General features: G+C 33.7%; 1 protein-coding gene across 4 annotated transcripts in view; it reads right to left on the reverse strand.

The window, feature by feature from the left end:
- Nucleotides 1–3,731: 3,731 nt before the first annotated feature.
- The window catches only part of LOC134683163 (histone-lysine N-methyltransferase SETDB1-like), a 75,621-nt gene continuing 55,930 nt past the window's right edge, over nucleotides 3,732–23,422 (reverse strand). For 3 of the 4 annotated variants that reach the window (XM_063542272.1, XM_063542274.1, XM_063542275.1), the window contains 10 exons: nucleotides 21,624–21,717; nucleotides 20,722–20,909; nucleotides 19,683–19,742; nucleotides 13,991–14,089; nucleotides 10,760–11,022; nucleotides 10,353–10,424; nucleotides 9,009–9,122; nucleotides 8,090–8,193; nucleotides 4,277–4,365; nucleotides 3,732–4,048 (listed from right to left, as the gene is read on the reverse strand). In XM_063542272.1, the coding sequence (XP_063398342.1) occupies nucleotides 3,931–4,048; nucleotides 4,277–4,365; nucleotides 8,090–8,193; nucleotides 9,009–9,122; nucleotides 10,353–10,424; nucleotides 10,760–11,022; nucleotides 13,991–14,089; nucleotides 19,683–19,742; nucleotides 20,722–20,909; nucleotides 21,624–21,717 (1,201 nt within the window). In that variant the 3' untranslated portion in view covers nucleotides 3,732–3,930. The remainder of the gene's footprint in view (nucleotides 4,049–4,276; nucleotides 4,366–8,089; nucleotides 8,194–9,008; nucleotides 9,123–10,352; nucleotides 10,425–10,759; nucleotides 11,023–13,990; nucleotides 14,090–19,682; nucleotides 19,743–20,721; nucleotides 20,910–21,623; nucleotides 21,718–23,422) is intronic. The other variant, XM_063542273.1, reaches the window with a different exon arrangement.

Here is a 23,422-nt window from a genome sequence, read left to right on the forward strand (position 1 = left end):
TACGAAATTCCCGTGCTTGTATTTCCTATCATGATTTTCTTGATAGAGGATTGCTGCTTGCAAGGAAGCTATTAAACCAAGAGTTCCAAATGGTGAAGATGAAATCCCTTCATAAATCTCAAGGACGCCGTGATTACGAGTTGGTTTACCATTATGGAATAACCTTTTCAGATGATATCGGATATGTTCCTTACATCGTAACTACAATTCCCTTCCATTCATGAATGAGACCTACCGAGTTAGACTATTTATTGGATTTGTTATAACATGAGCAACACAACTGGTACCACATGTGGAGCAGGATATGCTTACCCTTCAGGAGCACCTGAGATCAACCCTACTTTTTGGTGGGGTTCGTTTTGCTTATTCTTTAGTTTTCTATGTTGTGTCATGTGTACTATTGTTAGTCCGATTGTCTTTTTCATTTTTAGCCATAGCATTGTCCGTTTATTTTCAATTTATGAGTTTGACTATCCCTCTGGTATATTTCGTCCTTCTTTTCTAAGAAACAGACTTAAACATGAAAACTTAACATTGACCAATAAACCATGACAATTTTATCAAGGTCAGATGAACCATGCCAGGCAGACATGTACACCTTACGATCATCGAATCAATGTAACCATTTAACAAAGTTGCCATATTGCTTATAGTATCCGAAAAAACATTTAACCATGAAAACTTAACATTGACCAATAAACCATGAAAATGTGGTCAATGTCAGATGAACCATACCAGACAGACATGTACACCTAACAATCATTGAATCAATCTTAGCATTAAACATAGTTGACATATTGCTTATAGTTTCTGAGAAACAAACTTAACCATAAAAACTTAACATTGACCAATAAACCACCAAAATGAGGTCAAGATTAGATGATACCTGTGAGACAGACGTATACAGCTTACAATCTTTTCATACAACAAATAAAGTTGACCTATTGCTTATAGTTTAAGAAATAACAGACCAAAGCACAAAAACTTAACAGTGAGCGATGAACCATGAAAATAAGGTCAAGGTCAAATGAAACTTGCAAGACTGGCATGTACATTATAGAATATTTTCATACACCAAATATAATTGACCTATAGTAATAGATTAAACAGACCAATATTGGTGGTAGAATTTATTCTTTTCTGATGTTTCTTTAGTCAATTGCTGATAAACTCTAGTATATATATTTGTTTAGGGGCCAGCTGAAGGACACTTGCAGGTGCGGGAGTTTCTCGCTGCATTGAAGACCTATTGGTGACCTTCTGCTGTTGTCTGTTCTATGGTCTGGTTGTTGTCTCTTTGACATATTCCCAATTTCCATTCTCAATTTTATGTTCTTTTTATCTGACGAAGTCAGGCATGGTTGCCTTTTTCCATTTAGTTACAACAAGTATTTCAGATAAAAGTTAAAAAAAAGTTGACATCATATTGGAATTTTAAGCAACAAAGAACTGAGATCAAACATACCACACATTGATAATTTAAGTAATAAACAAGCCAGGAAAAGAATTACAGAAAGATTTATAAATACTCCTCAGACTCTGTTTGTAAAAAATTAATTGACTTATGCACATAAACATATAATACAATTAACAACATATGAACACATGTATATTTAGAAATGATTATGTCATGATTTAAATGTTTAATGAAAAACAGACACTCATGAATAATGTACAAATATCTATACCGGGTAATTTTAAAACATACAGCCAAATGACTTGAGTGTGTAGGTTAAGGTTGCTAGCTGAACCATGAAGTCATTATTAGGTTAGGTATAATAACCTTCTTTATGAGAAGACTTAAGTATGACAGATAGCCAATCTATCAGTATGTAGGACTAGACTTCTCCCGAAGAAGGGTAATTTATCTTACCTTATAATGATTTCATGGTTCAGCTAGCAAGCAAGATAGCCAAAGATATTTACCTACACACTCAAATTTTTTTGCTGTAAATGCTTAAAAACAATAACTGGTCATCTGACTGATTTTAAATGTTAGAACGTTCATTGATAAATTAATGTTCTATGAGCATCATGTTACTCTGTAGAATTATGATCCAATGATAGTAATCATTCACTATCACAATAACTAAATAACAACTTCGACATTTATTTACAAATGCATTTAACATCAAGCATCAAATATCAAATATACCAGACATTTTTACAACTTATCCTTTTGGAAGAAGAAATCTCATGAGAGTTTGTGTATAATAAATTTTGCTAAAGGTCTTACAATGTTAAATACATCGTCATGAGAGTTTGTGAGGAATAATTTTGCAGAACGTTGATACCTGCAGGTGGTATAAGGTGAAATGGGTCAAGGTCAGTTCTGTGTAAAGCGGATATATTGAGCATACTGATTTTCTTAAATGCATTAATGGTAAATTCTATATTTCTATTGATCATGTATTATATCTCTTTCCAATCAAATTGGGTCTTAATAAGTGGAATCGACCATTGGTGGGTCTTGCATCAATACAAATGTACTTGATCATAATACAGAATCGATATAAAAACACCCTTTTAATAACAATATATTACGATATAAGTTGATGTTTCATGTGGACAATAGAAATAATAACAAACTGATACAGTCAAAAGGTGGTAATTTCACAAATTCATGACTACCATATAACTTGTCTATTCTTTTGTCATCAAAAGGTGAGGATTTGAATGATCAGTTCTAGTACACATAGTACATACATACATTCACATTCATAATCATAACATAAAATATACTGTTTCATGCATTTTACATTAATTACATTCATAGACTGACTTAGTATAAGATATGTTTTTTTAGCACTTTTAACTAGAAATGACAATTAAGAACTATTTCACATATTAGCGTACATGACATAGATAAATTTTAAATTTCTTTCTGAAATAAGTTATTTGAATTGCAAAATGAGCACATATATGCACAACTTAAATTAGATTTTTTGGTTAGCTCACAAATTTAACAGAAAGAGAAAAAAAAAGATAAGAAAAATATTGCGTGAATTGGAAATAATCATTTTTTATGTGACAAGTATAAAATAAAAGTACTTGACTCCATGACATTTAAGAAGAAAGTTGTATCTTGAAACATTAATTGTCATTTTATTTTTATTCACTATGATAAACAGTCATCCTAAAGTAGGGTGTTAAAGTCATAAGAAACCTCAAGTCAAAAAAATTTAATGCATATGTTTTTTATAACTCAATGGATAGTTTTCATTATAAAACTTATGTACATATACTTTTATCTGAAGAAAATTCTTTAATTTATTCATATTTAGAAGAAGTTTACTTTATTTGAATTGCTTCCTTCCAGCAAGCTATTCCCCCGACATATTTTCCGTATGCAAGGTGACCTCAGTGTGACCCATCTCGTAAAAATCCGGTGACCACAGTACGCATGGATGTGCTTAAAATAAACTATTATCTGTATTTACATGTTAAACACGTGCTCAATTTCCATGCTTTTTTGTTTATTTTTCGTCAATTGTTGACAAACAGGTGACAATCGTTAAACTTCGGCTTCAAAACACGAACTTTAATTACCTGCCATATTTTCACAACAACACTGACCGATTGATAAAAAAAATGACGATTATACGAAATTTACACGAAAAAAATGATAAATTCGAGTACAGATGACTAAGTTTATGATGTTTGTATGCGTTGGTTCAAGAATTGGAAGAACATTATTTTTCACCGGTCACTCGTTTCTTATGACTTTAAAATTCATTTTTCACTTCCCAATTTAATTCTTTCATATTTTTTTAGAAACAATCTGTAATTCATTTAGTTCACTATTACTTTATAAAAATAAACAAATTACAAGAATTAGTTATCACTTGTAAACTTTGAGAAAATACACCAACTTAAAGAATAAAGCTTAACACCTAACGACTGGTCCCTTGTTGTAACTAAAAAGTAATTTCATAACAGTCTTCCACGACAGTCTGAAGAACCACAATAACAGTATAGAACTTTTCCAGGCACACTGCCAACTTCATAGTTATAGTCCCATGTCAATTCTGTTCCTGCACGTATATATCTGTAATAAAATATATTATAACTGATCAGCTTCTAAAAATACTATCAAAACTTACATTGTGTGTATACATGTATTACCAATTAAAATTTTAATGTACCTTCAAATATTACGGACATTACTTTGTAAACTAAAAAGATGCAACAATTGCAGACATTTTAAATGGTCTTTCTTTACATTTGAACTTAATAAACTCATGTGTAAAGAGTTTATCTTAAAATAAATACTCACTGTCCAGCCCAAAATGTGACCCAGGGGAATCTGAGATCATGTGTGTCAACAAATATATTCTGCACAAACACATTTGGTGTGCAGCTATGCTATAAATAGAATGAAAATAATAAATAAACATTTATAAAATTTTCCCATAAAGTCACAATAATATGTTTGGTTCTTTATCCTGTGTATTGGACAAGGAAGTTCTCCAAAAACAAAACGAGCCTGTGTTGCTCACCTTGGTCTTTGTGCATATTAAACAAAGGACACAAATGGATTCATGACAATATTGTGTTTTGGTGATGGTGATGTGTTTGTTAATCTTGCTTCAATGAACTTTCTTGCTACTTACAATTATCTCTATCTATAATGAACTCGGCCCAGTTGTTACAGTGGAAATAATTTTGAAAAATTTACAAAATTTATTAAAATTGTTGATAATTGACCATAAAGGGCAATAACTCCTTAAGGGGTCAATTGACCATGTTGGTCATGTTGACTTATGTTTAGGTCTTACTTTGCTGTACACTATTGCTGTTTACAGTTTATCTCTATCTATAATTATATTATTTTAAATTACCAATTCATGGGCAGCAACCCCTTGTGAATGGTCTTAAAATTGTAAGGCAGGTAGATCTTGGATCTAATAAACATTTGTTCCCCATGTAAGATTTGCTCTTAAAGCTTTGCTTTCAGAGATATGAGCTAAAAACTGCATTTTACCCAATGTACTATTTTTAGCCATGTCAGCCATCTTGGTTTGCGGACAAGTTCATTGGATACCCTAATTGTGATTGTGGACAAGTTTGTTAAATTTGTCTTAGTAGTTTCAGAGGAGAAGATTTTTGTAAAAGTTTACAAAAATTTACGTAAAATTGTAAAAAATTTACTATAAAGGGCAATAACCCCTTAATGGGTCAACTGACTATGTTGGTCATGTTGATCTATTTGTAGATCTTCCATTGCTGATTTATCTGAAAATTTGAGAGCAGATAGATCTTGACCTGATAACAATTTAATCCTATGTCAAATTTGCTCTATATGCTTTGGTTTCAGAGATGTAAGCCAAAAAAAGATTTTATCCCTATGTTCTACTTTAAGCAATGGCGGCAATCTTGGTTGGTTGGCAGGTTCACCGGACACATTTATTTTCAACTTGATACCCTATTAAATCATGATTGTAGCCAAGTTTGGTTGACTTTGGCCCGGTAGTTTCAGAGGAAGAGATTAATGTAAAAATTAACAACAACGAACAACGACAACGGATGCCAAGTGATGAGAAAAGCTCACTTGGCCAGATGAGCTAATAAGCATTCATCATAATATTAAAATTTACCAATATTCAGTATGAAAATAAGGAGACGTGGTGTGATAGTCAACGAGATATAAACTATCTACCAAAGAAAAAACAAATTACAGATCAACATAATGCCTTCAACAATGAGAATAAGACCTTCTATATAGTAAGCTATAAAATTCAAATAAGAAAAAGTGAAACCAAAAGATTTTTTTTAAAGTACACATTGAAGTCAATAATAGTAATTATAACTGTTGTTAGTTCAATACAAAAATTTAGAAAGGTTTGTTATAAATCATGTCATGTACAGAAGTGCTGACTGTTGAGCTGATGATACACTCAGGGACTGATAGTCCAGGTATCTATTTACCCAGTGCTGACTGTTGAGCTGATGATACACTCAGGGACTGATAGTCCAGATATCTATTTACCCAGTGCTGACTGTTGAGCTGATGATACACTCAGAGACTGTTAGTCCAGGTATCTATTTACCCAGTGCTGACTGTTGAGCTGATGATACACTCAGGGACTGTTAGTCCAGGTATCTATTTACCCAGTACTGACTGTTGAGCTGATGATACACTCAGGGACTGATGGTCCAGGTATCTATTTACCCAGTGCTGACTGTTGAGCTGATGATACACTCAGGGACTGTTAGTCCAGGTATCTATTTACCCAGTGCTGACTGTTGAGCTGATGATACACTCAGGGACTGATAGTCCAGGTATCTATTTACCCAGTGCTGACTGTTGAGCTGATGATACACTCAGGGACTGATAGTCCAGGTATCTATTTACCCAGTGCTGACTGTTGAGCTGATGATACACTCAGGGACAGTTAGTCCAGGTATCTATTTACCCAGTGCTGACTGTTGAACTGATGATACACTCAGGGACTGATAGTCCAGGTATCTATTTACCCAGTGCTGACTGTTGAGCTGATGATACACTCAGGGACTGATAGTCCAGGTATCTATTTACCCAGTGCTGACTGTTGAGCTGATGATACACTCAGGGACTGATAGTCCAGGTATCTATTTACCCAGTGCTGACTGTTGAGCTGATGATACACTCAGGGACTGATAGTCCAGGTATCTATTTACCCAGTGCTGACTGTTGAGCTGATGATACACTCAGGGACAGTTAGTCCAGGTATCTATTTACCCAGTGCTGACTGTTGAACTGATGATACACTCAGGGACTGATAGTCCAGGTATCTATTTACCCAGTGCTGACTGTTGAGCTGATGATACACTCAGGGACTGATAGTCCAGGTATCTATTTACCCAGTGCTGACTGTTGAACTGATGATACACTCAGGGACTGATAGTCCAGGTATCTATTTACCCAGTGCTGACTGTTGAGCTGATGATACACTCAGGGACTGATAGTCCAGGTATCTATTTACCCAACTCAGGGACTGATAGTCCAGGTATCTATTTACCCAGTGCTGACTGTTGAGCTGATGATACACTCAGGGACTGTTAGTCCAGGTATCTATTTACCCAGTGCTGACTGTTGAACTGATGATACACTCAGGGACTGATAGTCCAGGTATCTATTTACCCAGTGCTGACTGTTGAGCTGATGATACACTCAGGGACTGATAGTCCAGGTATCTATTTACCCAGTGCTGACTGTTGAACTGATGATACACTCAGGGACTGATAGTCCAGGTATCTATTTACCCAGTGCTGACTGTTGAGCTGATGATACACTCAGGGACTGTTAGTCCAGGTATCTATTTACCCAGTGCTGACTGTTGAACTGATGATACACTCAGGGACTGTTAGTCCAGGTATCTATTTACCCAGTGCTGACTGTTGAGCTGATGATACACTCAGGGACTGATAGTCCAGGTATCTATTTACCCAGTGCTGACTGTTGAGCTGATGATACACTCAGGGACTGTTAGTCCAGGTATCTATTTACCCAGTGCTGACTGTTGAACTGATGATACACTCAGGGACTGTTAGTCCAGGTATCTATTTACCCAGTGCTGACTGTTGAACTGATGATACACTCAGGGACTGATAGTCCAGGTATCTATTTACCCAGTGCTGACTGTTGAGCTGATGATACACTCAGGGACTGATAGTCCAGGTATCTATTTACCCAGTGCTGAATGTTGAACTGATGATACACTCAGGGACTGATAGTCCAGGTATCTATTTACCCAGTGCTGACTGTTGAGCTGATGATACACTCAGGGACTGTTAGTCCAGGTATCTATTTACCCAGTGCTGACTGTTGAACTGATGATACACTCAGGGACTGTTAGTCCAGGTATCTATTTACCCAGTGCTGACTGTTGAGCTGAAGATACACTCAGGGACTGTTAGTCCAGGTATCTATTTACCCAGTGCTGACTGTTGAGCTGATGATACACTCAGGGACTGATGGTCCAGGTATTTACCTAGTGCTGACTGTTGAGCTGATGATACACTCAGGGACTGATAGTCCAGGTATTTACCCAGTGCTGTAAAATATGTTATATAACATAAATATCCATATTTATTAATGACAACTTACATTAAGGTATCTTCCTATGTTACCCATTGATTTAGCATCCATTATGTAACATTCTTGTCCGTCTTGAAAATAAGAACGAGTTGATATCATATCTTCTTGTTCTTCTGAAAAATAAAAAAATAAAAACATAAACTGGTTATTCCAGAATTTCTGGGAATTAAACATGTTTAAAGGCTCAAATCAAAATTCCAGAAAAGATCCTTACCCCTGTCTAAGGACCCTGTAGATACCATAAAAAACTCTTGACAAGGATTGCAACCAGTCTTGTTAAAATAAACAGCTGAATAAAGTTCAATAACTTCTCATTGTATATCCGAAATTCATGTAAAACTGAAGGGAGGTTATCTTAAGAGATATAAACCAGTCACCAAAGTTTCATGATAACTGCCCAAGAGCAAGAGCATTGTCGGAAAACTGGAAAATCCTTCTTTTTTATATATAAAACCCCATAACTCATGATCGTAAAAGTAAAATCCTATATTTATAAAAAACCAAAAGATATATACAATTCACCAAAGTCTCTTGTAAATTGGTGAAAGTGTTTTTGAGTTATTGTCCAAAAACTGGAAAATCTCCCTATTTTCCTGAAGAAAAAAAAACAGAAGTCAAAAACTTAAAATTTAATAATCATAAAAAATTAAGAAGAGCTGACATCAATAGATATAAACAGTTCACAAAGTTTCATGCCTATTGATTCAAATGTTTTGAGTTATCGTCCATTGTGTTGATGACTTACGGATGGACAGATGGATGAAGGTATATCCATAATAGTCTGTAAACAGGAGTATAAAAAATGGTAAAATTATAATTTTGAGAATTTTCCACCTTAGACAAATCAGTAAATTCTAAAATTTCCCAGAATGCAGTATATTGTTCTACCAATATTTTGTTTTAATATATTTTCTCCTTTTAATTTTACCTTCTTCCTCTTCTTCTTTGGTGACATCCTCCATTCTGACATTTGTTAATTTCTTCCTCGGATCAGGGAGGTTCTTAAAGCGAGAAGTCTTGTTTGCTGTAGTACTCCTTCTTGCTATAAATAGAAAACGTAGCATTGATAATATTGTTGATCTAATTTGCTTCTTGATGCTATACATAAAAAAAACCAAACTCGATAAGAAATTTTCATGTGTGGTCAAACTGACTGCCTGAGAGGGGGCCCAGTCCACTCTTGTCATGCTTCAGTGATTCCCTATATAATCAGCCTAAATTTTCCTAGAAAAGGGGGGCGCCCCATGCCCCTAAACCCCTAAACCCTCCTCTGCTATAGGTTTTGAAAAAAAGATGTAGATCCTTAAATAAGCAGTTTTTTATGAAATTCTTGCTTCTCTTCAAACCACCAAATATGTCTACTGGCTGATATACACTGTTTTTTTTGTAGATTATCTCCTCAGGAAATAAAATTCTCCAACAAAACCGGATCAATTGCCAGGGGCCCACTGGTGCATTCACACAGATTTTTTTTGTAGATAACGTATTCTAAGAAAATGTCTTTCTCTAATAATAAATCAAATTGCCATACTGACAGATACACACTGAGAGTTTCGTTGATGAATGATGGTATGCTCTCACTTAAAACTATCTACTGTTGCTACTGAATGATACGCAATGAAATAATCAGTTGATGATATCCCCAGATTTAACATACTGGTCAGTGATGTTGACAAAAGGAATTTCATAAAATATGTCAGATAATGATTTAATGTTAACCAATTAAAGAATTTCTAAATGATATGTCTTCTGTTATAAATAAAATGGTTAATTACAATACCGGTAGAGCTATTCAAATTTTAAAACTCATGGATGGGAAGAACATATTCTTGACCACAACCACCCATAATATATTGTGTACCTTTTACTTTTAATTCTTACCAAATTGTTCAGAAAATGATACAACTCCCCTTTGAAAACTTATATGCCTGCCATCTCCCAAATGTGTTTTAAGCTATCCTAAACAGCTCTTAATTATTCATGCCTAATTTTTATTAACTATGTTTTTACATTGTATCACAGATCTAAGTTTTATTTGTTCACTGTGTGTTAATTTGTGCAACTACGTTTTTAGATTGAGTTATTAAGCCTTCCAATTGGTATTTTAAAGTGTGTCTTTCTATCTTGTGATGTTATACTATTGTTTCAGAAAAGGGAGAAGGTACATTGACCTGTAATGGTTTACATTTATAAATTGTGACTTGGATGAAGAGTTGTCTCTTTGGCACTAATACCACATCTTCCTATATCTACTTTAAACATTAAATCTTACCAAATCTTTTAACACCTTCCTCATCTGGATAAACATCTTCCAAATTAGGTTCATCTGGGGCAAGAGTAGCACCTAAAATAGGTAAGGTACAATATGTATAAGAAAATGTTAGTAGGACACTATGTCAAGCTCACACAATAAAGTTCTGTACTGTGGATTCATATTTTTTTTTACTAAATTTCTTTGATTTTGTGGGTATATTTGAACCATGAATTAAAAATTATTCAACGATTTGCAAATTTCTAAAAGTTTGAATGCAGACTTTGTCATGCCAAAACCATAAAATTAAATATTTACGAAAATACAGGCATCTTCAATCCATGAGATGATTTTTACAAGCCAAAATTTTTTTTTACAATCCTGTGCTGCTATTCCTGTGGTTAAGCTTGAAGAATGTCAATACATACGTCTGGATCTTTCTTGAGTAATATTTTTGGTTCCCACTTTCTTTTCTTTCTCTCTTTGCTTTTCTGTTTCCTGAACAACTGGTTCTGCATCTAGATCTGGCAGGGAATCAGAGTCACCCATAGAATCGGCTGATGCTGACTGCTTCACTTCAGCAGACTGAGAAGATGATTTTTTATCTTGGTCTAACTCATCTTCATCGTCATCAATCATTATTGGACTTTCACTCGAAGACTGTTGTTTCACTGGGGTTGATTTTACACTCCTATAAAAAATAAAATGCCTCCATTGCAAAAAAACAAACATTCAGGGTTAATTACATAGAACATATTGTATACTCTCTAGTACTGACTTGTTCCTTTATTAGTTTTTGCTGCTGTCGATAATTTTAGTGAGTATGTTATAGATGACTGTAACACCTCCCAACTATGAGGGTGTTAAGGCTTGGTTTTGGGTTATTTTTTTCACTGTATGTGGTTCATTTTTACAAAAGAGCAAAATCGAGTAAAACTATCAAACTAGAGGCTCCAAAGAGCCTGTGTCGCTCACCTTGGTCTATGTGAATATTAAACAAAGGAAGCAGATGGATTCATGACAAAATTGTGTTTTGGTGATGGTGATGTGTTTGTAAATCTTACTTTACTAAACAGTCTTGCTGCTTACATTTATCTCTATCTATAATGAACTTGGCCCAGTAGTTTCAGTGGAAAATGTTAATAAAAATTTACAAATTTTATGAAAATTGTTAAAAATTGACTATAAAGGACAATAACTCCTTAGGGGGTCAATTGACCATTTCGGTCATGTTGACTTAATTGTAAATCTTACTTTGCTGAACATAATTGCTGTTTACAGTTTATCTCTTTCTATAATAATATTCAAGATAATAACCAAAAACAGCAAAATTTCCTTAAAATTACCTTAAAAGGGGCAGCAACCCAACAATGGGTTGTCAGATTTATCTGAAAATTATAGAGCAGATAGATCTTCATCTGATAAACAATTTTACCCCTGTCAGATTTGCTCTAAATGCTTTGGTTTTTGAGTTATAAGCCAAAAACTGCATTTTACCCCTATGTTCTATTTTTAGTTGTGGTGGCCATCTTGATTTGATAGTCGGGTCACCGGACACATTTTTAAAACTAGATACCCCAAAGATGATTGTTGCCAAGTCTGGATTAATTTGGCCTAGTAGTTTCATAGGAGAAGATTTTTGTAAAAGATAACTAAGATTTACGAAAAATGGTTAAAAATTGACTATAAGGGCAATAACTCCTAAAGGGGTCAACTGACCATTTCCGTCATGTTGACTTATTTGTAAATCCTACTTTGCTAAACATTATTGCTGTTTACAGTTTATCTCTATCTATAATAATATTCAAGATAATAACCAAAAAAACAGCAAGATTTCCTTTAAATTACCAATTCAGGGGCAGCAACCCAACAAAGGGTTGTCTAATTTGTATGGAAATTTCAGGGCAGATAGATCTTGATCTGATAAACAATTTTACCCCATGTCAAATTAGCTCTAAATGCTTTGATTTTTGAGTTATAAGCCAAAAACAGTATTTTACCCCTATGTTCTATTTTTGGCCGTGGCGGCCATTTTGATTGGTGGACGGGGTCACCGGACACATTTTTTGAACTAGATACCCCAATAACAATTGTGGCCAAGTTTGATTGAATTTGGCCCAGTAGTTTCAGAGGAGAAAATTTTTGTAAAAGATTACTTTAATTTAAGAAAATGGTTAAAAATTGACTATAAAGGACAATAACTCCTTAACGGGTCAACTGACCATTTCGGTCATGATGACTTATTTGTATATCTAACTTTGCTGAACATTATTGCTGTTTACAGTTTATCTCTATCTATAATAATATTCAAGATAATAACCAAAAACTGCAAAATTTCCACAAAATTACCAATTCAGGGGCAGCAACCCAACAACAGGTTGACCGATTCATCTGAAAATTTCAGAGCAGATAGATCTTGACCTGATAAACATTTTTACCCCATTTCAGATTTGCTCTAAATCCTTTGGTTTTTGAGTTATAAGCCAAAAACTGCATTTTACCCCTATGTTCTATTTTTAGCCGTGGCGGCCATCTTGGTTGGTTGACCGGGTCACGCCACACATTTTTTAAACTAGATACCCCAATGATGATTGTGGCCAAGTTTGGTTCAATTTGGCCCAGTAGTTTCAGAGGAGAACATTTTTGTAAAAGTTAACAACGACGACGGACGACGGACGACGCCGGACGCCAGACGCAAAGTGATGGGAAAAGCTCACTTGGCCCTTCGGGCCAGGTGAGCTAAAAATGTGCTTCGTCTGCCAGAAATTAAACTTATGTAAATGAATATCAATACATCTGTAAATATTTTGACCAGTTGAAAAATCTCTATGCAAATCATTTCACTGTTTGAAAATAGAGTTGATAAATGAACCCTACAAAACAGATGAAAAATCATCTTTTATTTTGTATTTGAATATCATGAAATCCATCAAAGTCCTACACATGTACATGTATGTATAAGCAGTTGCATAAGATCAATTTCTATCCAACACAGCTCAAATCATACAATCTCAAATATAGTTGACAACTGTTATATAAATTCTACACACTGATTATAATGCCGCTCTTGGATATATAGGGGGATTTCTAAAATGTCTATGTCATGCTTAGGAGTGTAAAAAACATCATGCAATTTCTGATTCCTAGACATATCAGCATTAAACAGAGGTCCAAAAATCATTTTGCTGTTTCTAGATACATTTCAGGATTTAACTATATTTCCTCTATAATTTAATTTTGGTGTAACAAGTCTTCTGATTGGCTGACAGTGTTTTGTCTATCAGCTCATAATGTTGTCATGTGACACCCTTTTTTGAATTAACAACAGTTTAGATATAAGAGACTTTTATTAAAATTAAATTAAATTTTACAAAAACACATAAATATTTGATGACAAAAACACCTTCAAAATTAAATTCTTAATTGACTGTGCAATTCAAGACAAATTGTGTAACTAGAAAGCAAAGAATCTGCTGGCAAATTTTGGTGTAAATGTCGAATAACTCCCTATAAAATAGTTAAATGGACTCTGAGTATTGTTGTCTTTTGAACAAATGTGTAGTCCTTATGAGACTATTACTTTACCCCCAGGGGTGCGAGATCTTAAAACAAAAAAAAACTACTGTAACCATGGTAATAATACTTAATGGTAAAATTACCATTCTTCATCTTTTACACCTGACCTAGAAGAATCTCTTCGTAGAACTATTTTTCCTAACTGCTTCCCTGTCGCATCAGTTCTGTTTCTTGATGACCTTCTGTGAAAAAAGCAATAACTAATCATTTTTAAAATCTTAACAAACACTTTTAAATTGATGAATAAAATAAGCTATTTCAAACAATGAAATACTTCTGAGTTATCAGTAGAACTAACAGCTAAAAGTAAATAGTCACAGTTAAAAAAAAACCCACCCCAAAATCCCTTAGCAAATTACAAATATGTTAAAAAAAAATTGTGTGTGTTTAGTAGAAACTTTAGAAATTTCATGTGGCCAAAGTGCTTTTCTCAATGTACCTTTATCAGGAATGTTCAAATCATAATATTTGAAAGCAAAAGATGGGTGACACTGTCAATTTTTTACATCTACTTCTCCATGGTCGGATCTAGTTTAAAAGGAAATCAAAAATACGTTTTTGAAACATTTCCTAGTTGAAATGTGGAACAGAATCATGAAACTCATTTTTGTTTTAATAATTTTTCTTCTTAAATGTTTTATACACAACTGAACAAGATGCATTTTGTGAGCAAATTGTCAATGTACTAAATGCAGTGTGTGAGTTTGAGACCATGTCAATATTTCATAGCACAGGTGGATGGCATACCATAGATGCAGGTTCAGTAAGTTAGTATTGTTTACACCATGCTATCATTGGTTTCTGATGGCAGGTTAGATGTAAAACAGAGCCAGTGTGAAATCATTATTTCCAACATGCACTTCTTGGCCAAGGTGTCGATCATTCTTTAATATATCTGTGTGAGTCTACCAATCTTGTACATGTACTGTGTAATTCAATATTAGTGAAATTTGTTGTCCTATTTACAAATAAAAATCCTTGGATTATATTTCTGTTTTAGATGGACAATTATCAGCAGAAATATTTGGACCACCAGTCTGAACGCCATATGTATAGTGAGCAGGGATCAGTACTGGTACTTCAATACTTTAGAACTATATTTTGTGCATGTTTCATTATAATACTGAGGGGGAGGACAGGGGGGTACCCTTCTCCCTTCTCCCACCCCTCTTCTCCTTTCTCCTACCCCCATTCTCCTTTCTCCCATCAGAATAAAACATCTCCTTTTGAGATATTTTTTCTTGGAAATATTAGATCATTTTTTAAAAGGAGAGATATTTTATTTTTTCTCCTTTCTCCAACTTTTTCTCCTTTCTCCCAGCCTTCCTCTCCTTTCTCCTACCCCCTTTCTCCTATCCCTTTTCTCCCTGTCTCCCTTACCCCTGTCCTCCCCCTCAATACTATATTTTGATTGACTATCAGCAATCTCATGTCATTCTGAAATTAACCTTCTTTCAAAATGAAATGTAACAATCATGATGACACGAGATTCCCCAATATTAATTGATCGCAGAATGCTAAACGTCCTGTGGCAAATATTTCATGCATGTTCAGGACAATTCACATTTTGCAATAAAATGCACAGGTAAATAAAAGAAAACGTGATTTAAATCATGTTTTCAAAATCCTAGCAAAAACATTTAATCCTAAGTATTGAATGCTTCTTTTAGTAATTCTATAGGGTTGGAAAAGCATTGACCTTGCACACATTTTTGAAAGAAATGCTTGAAGTTTACCTTAATAACTTCAGTTTGATAACAAAACATTATAAAACCTAAGATGAATATTTTGATCATGGTGTAGAAACTTAGTCCTGATATAATTTCACTTCTTATACTAAAGTTAGTTGTAAGCAAGGATGTTATTCATGTTATTATTATTTAACATTGCAAGTTCATCTAATAAACTCACTTCCTGGTTCTGAAAAAAGTAGGTCATAGCTATTACACATATACTATAAATAGCACAGCTAGATTTACACATAAACTATAAAAAGCACAGCTAGAGCACAGCTAGAGTTTGCTTAAATGATTCATTTGAACAACATTTTCCACCCAATAGTTCAATGCAATATGAAAAATCAAAAAAATTTGTGTTTTGAAAATGAAAGTGGATTACAATACAATTTTATGCTAATTGACCTTTTACAGTGAAAACACTTTATTTATTATAACAATTAATACCTGCCAACTTTTCCATAGGGAATTTTAAGTGCATACAGACCTAATTGCTCCTCTTATATTGTCATAAAAGGCTTTAATCTACTCAAATATTGAATATTTAGTGGGGATCTCACGGGTTTTGATTCCAAAATTCCCGGGCTTAAAGGTATGAAATTCAGAGGTCCCAAATTTAAATCCCAACAATCCGAAATTTGAAGAAAAAAAAATCCTGGATCCAGAGGGGGTCAATCCCAAAATCTAAAGCTTAAAAACACCTGACCAATGAGGTCCCAATTAAGTCCCCTTTAGTGTTTGAATGAGTACACTGTATTTATATATGTGCTTAGCTACTCATTTAAGTGTGAGATGTTCAGTTTATATAATAAATAATTTCAAAATTTAAGTCAACATCTCTCATGGTAGATATCTCCCATAAATTGGGAAAAGTTGTTATCTGAAAACTTGACAAAATATATGATAATTCAATGCCTACAGTTATAACCACATGTTCAAACAATATAACAAAATTATAAAAGCTGAAAAGTGAACAATTTCAAAACAATATAACAAAATAATAAAGGCTGACAACTGAACAAGAAACTTTGAAAAGCAAGGATAAATCTGAGTAAAGTGAACTTCCGTTCAGCTTAGACAGATTTTAACCTTATCAATAAAATTTTACCCATGGTATTTTCTGAAAGAAAAAAATGAATGTCATTGCAACTTTGGCAAGATGGTATAGCACTCTTTGTAATAAACATAATGATTGTAAACCAATATTCAAACCAAAAGATAATGCTCAAATGTTATGAGGCATGTTTATCAAATAGATATTTTGAAATGGATTTTCATGGTTTAGTAATATCAATAAAATGAATCAATTTCACTGTGAGTTTTATTCCGAGAGTGTTTTATTCCGAGAGGGAGGGAAACTAGAGGCTCTAAAGAGCCTGTGTCGCTCACCATTGTATATGTGAATTAAACAAAGGAAGCAGACAGTTCATGACAAAATTGTGTTTAGGTGATTGTGATGTGTTTGTACATCTTACTTTACTGAACATTCTTGCTGCTTACAATGATCTCTATCTATAATGATTTTGTCCGTGTAGTTTCAGTGGAAAATGTTAGTAAAAATTTACAAATTTTATGAAAATTGTTAAAAATTGATTATAAAGGACAATAACTTCTTAACAACAACAACAACAACAACAATACTTTATTTTAAGAGGGTTACACAGTTAGCTATATAACTAATCTTCCCTGAGGCCCTCGTAATGAAAAATCAAACAAAACACAAACATATACTAGTACATTGCATACATACATTAGCATAAAAAGTCAAGTGCTAGGTTGATTTCAATAAATGATCTGTTATTTTGTATTTGAAAGAATTAATATTTGTAATATTTCTTAACGGTATTGGCAAATTATTCCACAAGAATGGTCCAGAATACATAAAAGATTTTTTGAATAATTCTGTTTTTGGTTTAGGGAGTATGAGGTTTCCTTGAACAGCATTTCTCAAAGGGTACGGATTTCTGTCTGAAACATAATGAAACTTGTTAGTAAGATATGATGGGGCATCATTATTAATACACTTAAATGTCATCACTAACTTATTTTGCAGTTTATGGGGTCAATTGACCATTTTGGTCATTTTGACTTATTTTTGAGTCTTAAATTGCTGCACATTATTGCTGTTAACAGTTTATCTTTATCTATAATAATATTCAAGATAATAACCCAAAACAGCAAAATTTCCTTAAAATTACCAATTTAGGGGCAGCACCCTAACTAAGAGTTGTCCCATTCATCTTTAAATTTCAGGGCAGATAGATTTTGACCAGATAAACAATTTTACCCTTTGACAGATTTGCTCTAAATGCTTTGGTTTTTGACTAATAACCAAAAACTGCATTTAACCTCCATGTTCTATTTTTAGCCGTGGCGGCCATCTTGGTTGGTTGGCCGGGTAAAAAAACACAATTTTTAAACTAGATACATCAATGATGATTGTGGCCAGGTTAAGATTAATTTGGCTCGGTAGTATCAGAGGAGAAGATTTTTGTAAAAGATCATGGATATTTACGAAAAATGGTTAAAAATTGACTATAAAGGGCAATAACTCCTAAAGGGGTCAACTGACCATTTTAGTCATGTAGACTTATTTGTAAATCTTACTTTGCTGAACATTATTGCTGTTTACAGTTTATCTCCATCTATAATAATATTCAAGATAATAACCAAAAACAGTAAAATTTCCTTAAAATTACCAATTTAGGGGCAGCAACCCAACAATGGGTTGTCTGATTCATCTGGAAATTTCAGGGCAGATAGATCTTGACCTGATAAACAATTTTACCCCTTGTCAGATTTAATTTGCTCTAAATACTTTGGTTTTTGAGTTATAAGCCAAAAACTGCATTTTACCCCTATGTTCTATTTTTAGCCATGGCGGCAATCTTGGATGGTTGGCCGGGTAATAAAACACAAACATTAAACAAGATACATCAATGATGATTGTGGCCAAGTTTGGATTAATTTGCCCCTGTAGTTTCAGAGAAGAAGATTTTTGTTAAAGATCATGGATATTTACGAAAAATGGTTAAAAATTGACTATAAAGGGCAATAACTCCTAAAGGGGTCAACTGACCATTTTGGTCATGTTGACTTACATGTAAATGTTACTTTGCTGAACATTATTGCTGTTTACAGTTTATCTCCATCTATAATAATATTCAAGATAATAACCAAAAACAGTAAAATTTCCTTAAAATTACCAATTTAGGGGCAGCAACCCACCAATGGGTTGTCTGATTCATCTGAAAATTTCAGGGCAGATAGATCTTGACCAATTTCAGATTTGCTCTAAATGCTTTGGATTTTGAGTTATAAGCCGAAAACTGCATTTTACCCCTATGTTCTATTTTTACCCATGGCGGCCATCTTGGATGGTTTGCCGGGTAATTAAACACAAACTTTAAACTAGATACATCAATGATGATTGTGGCCAAGTTTAATTTAATTTGACCCAGTCTCAGAGGAGAAGTTTTTTGTAAAAGTTAATGACGACGGACGCAGGACGACAACGACGACGGATGCCAAGTGATGGGAAAAGATCACTTGGCCTTTTAGGCCAGGTGAGCTAATAAAAATACATGATCCTATTATTTAAAGAAATTCAAAGGACCAAATCTTCCATTTTTATTATGGGAAATATTCAAAGAAAAATGTATGGGAGAGTCAGAATCCATGTGACATATCTTCTGTGGGTTAAGGGGTAAAAGCAAATACAGTTATCCTGATTTAGAGTAATTTCTCACAGTTAGACTGGCTGATATTGTCCTAATAAATTTCAGTACAATTTTTTATAATTTGAATTGGAATTATCTCCCTTATACAATTGACATTATAAAAAAGGTGTTGAGAGTTGCTCTCTAGTCCTAATATTTTTTTGATTTTTCAGTTTTAGATCAAATATCTTAATATATTTGGTATATATCGTCCTATAAATATTTGAATTTGAACATAAAAAATTGTAATTTAACAAAATCACAGTGTGCACATGTGAAATCCTACAGATATGTAAAAAGTAAAATAAAACATAATTTACCTTGTGGTTTGAGCTGTGCCAGATTGTCCACTGTTCTTATAATCATCACCAGAAAAATCGCTATAATAGAACATGAAAATCATTCAACATTCAAAATGTGTCAGCAGAGGATTTTCCTATTTGTAAAGAAGAAAAATTTTGGGTAAAAATGATGAGGGGAATGCAAGGCAGATTCTAATCTCTCAGGTCAATAACAAGAATAATTTAAGTGTCATTTTGATTGATTGCACAGAGTAGACTCATTGGCAATCTTACCACATCTTCTTTTTTATATTTTTACTTTCACATCATTCTAACTTTGGAGGATAGTTGTTTCATTGGCAATCATACCACATCTTCTTTTTTATATTCTTACTTTCTCATCATTTTAACTTTGGAGGATAGTTGTTTCATTGGCAATCATACCACATCTTCTTTTTTATATTCTTACTTTCTCATCATTTTAACTTTGGAGGATAGTTGTTTCATTGGCAATCATACCACATCTTCTTTTTTATATTCTTACTTTCTCATCATTTTAACTTTAGAGGATAGTTGTTTCATTGGCAATCATACCACATCTTTCTTTTTTATATTCTTACTTTCTCATCATTTTAACTTTGGAGGATAGTTGTTTCATTGGCAATCATACCACATCTCTTTATTTCAATTTTCACAGATTCATTTAATTTTTAATGTATACCAATACTTGTCGATTGAGGAACAATTGTATTTTCGTTGATATTTGATGTTCCAAGCCTATAGAAAATTTGCACTTCATAGAAAATTTGAATGTGTAGTTTAAACATTAACAAATTGAAATTCCATTTATTATAATAAATCTATAGAACTGTAAATTCAGAAAATTTGTGATGTTTTTAAAAATGCTGCAGGGTGATCATCGCAATAATCAAAACTCCCATTTTGATAATTTTTCTTTGAATCAAACAGGATTTTCTGGATATTGCATAAATAAAAATCGCGTTATAATCTTAAATGACAAAATCGTAATAATAAATGCTGGCAATAATTTCTAAATTTACAGTATTCAGATATTTACCTGTCTGTGTCATTATGAGATAGATTGGCCCCTTCATCGTCAGTATCGTCAACATCTTCCTCTTCATCGCTCCCGTCACCAAGTCCTTCGTCCATGTCAGCCTCACTTTCATAACCTTCCTTCTGTCTCTCTACCACTTCTATGTAATCTAATTCCGCTAAATATTCATCACCAAACTGTTGTCCATCCTAAAACACAAAATGAAAAACTGACAGTTCAGAAATTGTTGCATTGATTTTATGATTGTGAAAAATGTGAAAAACATTGGTGACATAAGAAACTGCATTTCTAAAAATCTGAATAAATTGTTATGTAGCATTATTTTGTTTACAGTATTGTGTGAAACCATAATGATTAAACTAGTCCTCCAGTCAACTGTTGGACAATATATCAAATAAAAGCATGCTTTGAAAATTTCCTGTCCTACTAAGTCAAGCTATCTGGACCATGTATTGTTTGTTGTTGCTTGCCTTTATTTGTACATCTAGAAGCAGATTGTCAATGATTGACGTGACTGTTGTTCTTTCAAAGATTTGGGTAAATCCTTTTATCTTTTTCATGTTTTATTATATTAAAACAAATCAAAGAGGTTCTCTTATAAGCTGTCAATAAAATAAAAATATAGTAAACACAGTGTAAAGTAGGGAATGACAAAACATACAATTACCAGAGCCTAGAGATGATTCATAGGCCAACCAGTTCTGAAACCTTTTTCAGAGGAAAAAATTGTTAGAATGATTTCTGCTGATACACATATCTGATATGGATTCAACTAACAAAATTTCTTTCAGAGCTTTTGTGTTCTGACAGAAACCTCTTTACATCATTTTTCTCTTCATTAATAGAAAATTTCATCAGTACATACACACATCTTATTAAGTAAACCAAGAGATAAAACAAACCTCATTTGCACCTTGTTCTGTTAGCAGCTGACCTGCATATATACATATAAAGTTTCCTTTTGCCAAATCATCCAAACAACGGAGACCCCATCCTCTGGAAAAGTTCAAAACATAATATTTGATTGTACAGCTATGCAGCTAAAAGAAACACATGCAATTATGTCTTTCTTCTTAACATCAGATGGCATGTCAACAGTTTGTTAAAAGGTATTGATGAGGTAAGCTTGAAGGGGATTTCTAATAGTAAATCTACTTTTTTATTCATTGTCTTTCTTTTTCATATGAATTATATGCCCCTTAAAATTATAAGAACCCAAGTCCAGTACAGGCCTGTCGCCAGAAAGTTTCAAGGGGGGGGGGGGGGGGTATTTGGACTCACGAACTCAACTTCAGGGCTGTAACTAGCCTCTTCTATTAGTGAGGCAAAATATAATTGCCGAATAATTTTTTGGGCGAGGGGTCTGGGGGCGGCTAAAGGCCCCCAGAAGCTCTGAGAAAAATAACGCAAAACCATGCATTCTGAGCGTTTCTTATACTCTTTCTGACATTGAAACGCGATTGATTTTTACCTATTTTTTTCTCCACAAAATTCTGGTCTCAAAGCAAAAACATAGATTCATTATAATTTAAGACTTTTACGTTTTATGGACAACATTTGAAGACTGATATGTAGGATGAAGCAAAAAACGTAATTCTCATAATCATTAATACCGGATCCGTCTGTCTGTTCTCGTCTTGTATTGTGCTTAGACTTTGGTGGTTTTTTATGACTAAATTTATAAGTCATAAATATAGTGACAGTGCAGTATTATACTTAAAGTACTAGTACTGATTAAGTCTACACTAGGGACAATCTTGGTATTGATGCAGATTATTTTATTCTTGATGAACCCTCCAGCAACTTAGACCATTGATCATTAGTATTTTTTCTTTGCATTGACTTTGTGTGTGATTAGGTTTCGTGCACATTTACTCCATATTCCTTTATTTTCTGTTAAAGGGTCTGAACATGACTTAAAAAAAGTTTAACCCTTCAATATTGTTAAAGCTTATATGGCAATACATTATTGTTTTTTTTTTCAAATTATTTGATATCGGGAAATTGGTGACCTTACTTTAATTTAAACCATTTCAGCTATCTAGTTTTATCTACCAAAAAGCCTGTTTTGTTTTCTTTGATATCAAGTTCAATTAACCATCCAGAAACGAACATTTTTTTTTGGGGTCTTGTAGCATCGTCTATTCTTCTCTCGCACAATATCTGGACATCGGTGGGCATGCAAAACCACACGTTTAAAAATGAAAATCAACACTCAGACTATAGAAATAAAGTAGGACAATAAATGAAAAAAAGACAAAAGCGGCCGGACACAGAAATACAAACAATCGACCATCAACTTGAAAACTAAAAGTAAAATATAATTTTGGACCACGAAAAACAAACAGGGGCGACACTGGAGAGTGAGGACTTGCTTCTTGATAGACACTTTCCGTAAAAACAATTTGATATTAAGACAATCTTTTGTTTCAGTTTTTTTTTATTTTTTATTTCTAACATGAGGCATTTGCCTCATTTGCCTCAATGTAGTTACGGCCCTGAACTTTAGCAGTCACAATTCTAACAGAATGTTGACTTTAACAGTGCTAATTTGTTTTCAAGGGGGGTTCGGCCCCCCCGGCTTGGGGTATGCATTAAACCAGATGCTCCGCAGGGCGTAGCTTTATACGACCGCAGAGGTTGAACCCTGAACGGTTGGGGCAAGTATGGACACAACATTCAAGCTGGATTCCACTCTAAA

The sequence above is a fragment of the Mytilus trossulus genome, chromosome 9 (assembly GCF_036588685.1).
Source record: "Mytilus trossulus isolate FHL-02 chromosome 9, PNRI_Mtr1.1.1.hap1, whole genome shotgun sequence".
Taxonomy (NCBI): Eukaryota; Metazoa; Mollusca; class Bivalvia; order Mytilida; family Mytilidae; genus Mytilus; species Mytilus trossulus.